The sequence below is a fragment of the Cebus imitator genome, unplaced genomic scaffold (assembly GCF_001604975.1).
Source record: "Cebus imitator isolate Cc_AM_T3 unplaced genomic scaffold, Cebus_imitator-1.0 Scaffold417, whole genome shotgun sequence".
NCBI classification, from domain to species: Eukaryota; Metazoa; Chordata; class Mammalia; order Primates; family Cebidae; genus Cebus; species Cebus imitator.
The window spans coordinates 1,367,545-1,371,892 of NW_016107732.1; the positions used below are offsets into that span (position 1 = coordinate 1,367,545).

Sequence of the window (4,348 nt, forward strand, 5' to 3'; positions counted from 1 at the left end):
AGACGAGGTTTCACCATGTTGACCAGGATGGTCTCGATCTCTTGACCTCGTGATCCACCCGCCTCGGCCTCCCAAAGTGCTGGGATTACAGGCTTGAGCCACCGCGCCCGGCTCCTTTCCTTATTTCTTATTTTCCTCTTTCTTAATCTGTTTTTCCCTCTCTCTCTTCCTTTCCTGGTTTGCAAAACTGTATTTTTAAATGGTCAAAGCCACTTATACCTTGAACTTTTCAGAATCATTAGTTTTATCCTTCCTCTTCCCATCTCACCACAAACTCTTTTGCCCTGGAACAGAGATTAAGGGACATTTTCAGTTTTTGCTTCTTTCAGACCTGGAATCTAGACCCAAAGTCAAACCATCAGTTCTAAGCAAGGCATCTCTGAAGAAATATCCAACAGTGTCATCTTGGTAGAAAGATTCCTGTGGGCTGGTCTGTGGTACTGCAGGGGTGAGGACACTGAGGGCCACTGGGAATGGAGTTGTGAGAGCCTAGAGGGCCTGGCAGTGCTGGCAGCCTTCACACCTGTGAAGACACCTGTTCAGGAGCAGTGGCAGAGGAATGGGTTTGGAGAAAACTTAAGTCTGAACTCTGATCTCCCACATCAACCAATGACTCCTAAAAGACAAGGCCCCCACACATGGGGAACATGTGGAAAAAGGGAGAAGCCAGACCTAAATGTTCTACAGAAAACCTATGTAAAAGAGAAACCCTACAAATGTCAGGAATGTGGAAAGGCCTTTAGTCACAGCTCAGCCCTTATTGAACACCACCGGACACACACAGGAGAGAGACCTTATGAATGTCCCGAATGCAGAAAAGCCTTCCAAAACAGCTCAGCACTTACTAAACACCAGAGAATCCATACTGGGGAGAAACCCTATAAATGTACTCAGTGTGGGAGGACCTTCAACCAAATTGCCCCACTTATCCAGCACCAGAGAACTCACACAGGTGAGAAGCCCTATGAGTGCAGCGAATGTGGGAAATCCTTCAGTTTTAGGTCCTCCTTCAGCCAACATGAGCGAACTCACACAGGTGAGAAGCCCTACGAGTGCAGCGAGTGCGGGAAAGCCTTCCGGCAAAGCATCCACCTCACCCAGCATGTGCGAATCCACACTGGGGAGAAACCCTATCAGTGTAGTGAATGTGGCAAGGCCTTCAGCCACAGCTCATCCTTGACAAAACACCAGCGAATCCACACAGGGGAGAAGCCCTACGAGTGCCATGAGTGTGGAAAAGCCTTCACCCAGATCACACCACTGATTCAGCACCAGAGGACCCACACGGGAGAAAAGCCCTATGAATGCAGTGAGTGTGGGAAAGCCTTCAGCCAGAGCACACTCCTGACCGAGCATCGGAGGATTCACACAGGAGAGAAGCCCTACGCATGCAACGAGTGTGGGAAAACTTTCAGCCACAGCTCCTCCCTCAGCCAGCATGAGCGGACACACACAGGAGAGAAGCCCTATGAGTGCAGTCAGTGTGGGAAGGCCTTCCGGCAGAGCACACACCTCACCCAACACTTGCGAATCCACACAGGAGAGAAGCCCTACGAATGCAACGACTGTGGCAAGGCATTCAGCCACAGCTCGTCCCTAACCAAACATCAGCGAATCCACACTGGGGAGAAGCCCTACAAATGCAATGAGTGTGGCAAAGCCTTCAGCCAGCTTGCTCCCCTCATTCAGCATCAGAGGATCCACACAGGAGAGAAACCCTATGAATGTAACCAATGTGGCAGAGCCTTCAGCCAGAGTTCCCTGCTCATCGAACATCAGAGGATTCACACCAAGGAAAAGCCCTATGGCTGCAATGAGTGTGGGAAATCCTTCAGCCACAGCTCCTCACTCAGCCAGCATGAAAGGACTCACACTGGGGAAAAGCCCTATGAGTGTCACGATTGTGGGAAGTCCTTTAGGCAGAGCACGCATCTCACTCAGCACCGGAGGATCCACACAGGAGAGAAGCCGTATGCCTGTACAGACTGTGGAAAAGCCTTTACACACAGCTCCTCCCTTACCAAGCACCAGAGAACTCACACTGAGTAAACACAACTTCACATGTGCTGGGGACAGAGGAAGACCTGAAGCCATAGCTCACATCCCTTTCTAGATTTGACCCAATCATACACATGAGAAATGTATATTCATACACAAGCCTTTTTTGTTTGTTTTGAGATGGAGTTTCAGTTTTGTTGCCCAGACTGGAGTGCAATGGCGTGACCTTGGCTCACCACAACCTCCGCCTCCAGGGTTCAAGCAGTTCTCCTGCCTCAGCCTCCCAAGTAGCTGAGATTACAGGCATGCACCACCACACCCAGCTAATTTTGTATTTTTAGTAGAGATGGTGTTTCTCCATGTTGGTCAGGCTAGTCTTGAACTCCCGACCTCAGATGATCTGCCTGCCTTGACCTCCCAAAGTGTTGGGATTACAGGCACAAGCCACCATGCCTGGCCCATACACAAGCCTTTTCACACAGCACACCCCTCAAACACTCTCACAGAGTTCACACTGATGAAAGATGACTGTGGGACCACCAAGCTCTAGGTCATCCATCCCTGCATCCAAACTGTAGGGAAACATGTAGATAATCAACACTCAGGACCTTCAGCCTTGAATAGCCATTAGTGCTACATTATAGAACCTACAAAAAAAGAAATGGAACAAAGGTAGTGGATCCAGGGTTACCTTTTGTCCAAGGATTCACCGTATTCCAAACCAGAGATGTTCAAACTGGTGAAAAACCCAACAAATGCCTTTCATATACAAGAACCAAATGAAGTCAGAATTTGCCATTATTGCACATTACATTGTTCAGAGGAAAGTGCTTATGAATGGTGAAGGTTGACTCTGATAGTCCCAAATGATAGTATGGCAGAGTGTTCTAGAAATAGGAGTGGCATCTTTATGGAATCACTATGGATACTGACTGTCTCAGTAAAAAGCTGTCTGATTTGCCTGTGTATTTTTTGATCAGGGTATGTGGAAGCCAGTCACAGATTTGAATTCCATATGACAAAGTATCAGTGTACTATAAACAGGTTTTTAATTATCCCTGCATTATTTTTGCAATAAATCTTTATATGCAGTGAGATTGAAAAGCTTTGTATGGGAAGACTCAAAATGTAAAGCTGCCCCCATAGAGTCTCACTAATTCTGAAATGGCTTTTGCTGCTCTGTTCTCCCTCTACATTTCTCTGCAGAACTTGCATTAGAAACACAGATATTTGTTTGTTTACAAAAAGGAAGAATTTCCCTTTGTTAAACCATCATCTTATAAGCAATAGTAAATTCATGTTAGAAACTTATGTTTTGTAAGATTCATCTTTCGGAAATGTTCAAGTTAATCCTTTTGAACTGTGTTTTCATTGATTCTGCATCCTGCTGTTTAGTAAGATTTTGTTTTCATACAATTTAACATTTTGTTGAACCCTGAGTCCACAAATAGTCTTTCTGACAACTATAACCTTTAAATGGTGACTTGCTGCCCTCATTAGAAATTGCATTGGCTGTTTTTGGTTATCAGTTGTGGTTACATCCATCAATTTGATTTTTTAAATCCCAATGCTGGGATATACATTTCTACTTACTTAAAATTTCTCTCTTGGGGAAACCATGTTGCAGATAGTCTTCCAATACTGCTTCTCAGTATGACTGTGGAGTGCCTTTGGATTAATGCCTTTGTCATTTAAAAGCCACTGGAGAGTCAGGTGTGGCTGCATCTGCCTCTAGTCCCAGCTGCTTGGGAGGTTGAAGTGGGAGGATCACTTGAACCCAGGAATTCTGGGCTGTAGTGTGCTATGCTGATCGGTGTCCACAATAAGTTCGGCATCAATATAATGACCTCCTTGGAGCAGATGGCCACTAGCTTGCCTAAGGAGGGTGAACCAGAGCAGGTCAAAACTCCCATGCTGGTTGGGCTCACACCTGTAATCCCAGTACTTTAGGAGGTCAAGGCAGGCAGATCACCTGAGGTCAGGAGTTCATGGTGAAACCCCATCTCTACTAAAAATACAACATTAGCTGGGCACGGTGGTGCATGCCATTAATCTCAGCTACTTGGGAGGCTGAGGCAGGAGAATCACTTGGACCCAAGAGGCAGAAGTTACAGTGAGCCTAGAGTATGCCAGTGTACTCCAGCCTGGGTGACGAGTGAAACTCCATCTCAAAACAAAACATAGCCGGGCGCGGTGGCTCAAGCTTGTAATCCCAGCACTTTGGGAGGCCGAGGCGGGTGGATCACGAGGTCAAGAGATCGAGATCATCATGGTCAACATGGTGAAACCCTGTCCCTATTAAAAATACAAAATATGGCCGGGCGCGGTGGCTCAAGCCTGTAATCCCAGC

At 46.7% G+C, this 4,348-nt stretch overlaps 1 protein-coding gene across 1 annotated transcript in view; it reads left to right on the top strand.

Annotated features, from left to right (window-relative positions):
• The window catches only part of ZNF135 (zinc finger protein 135), an 8,862-nt gene extending 6,653 nt beyond the window's left edge, over positions 1 to 2,209 (top strand). Inside the window, 2 exon segments of the mRNA XM_017509590.2 lie at positions 330 to 362; positions 365 to 2,209. Coding sequence (XP_017365079.2) covers positions 330 to 362; positions 365 to 2,049 — 1,718 coding nt within the window. The 3' untranslated portion in view covers positions 2,050 to 2,209.
• The last annotated feature ends 2,139 nt before the right edge of the window (positions 2,210 to 4,348 follow it).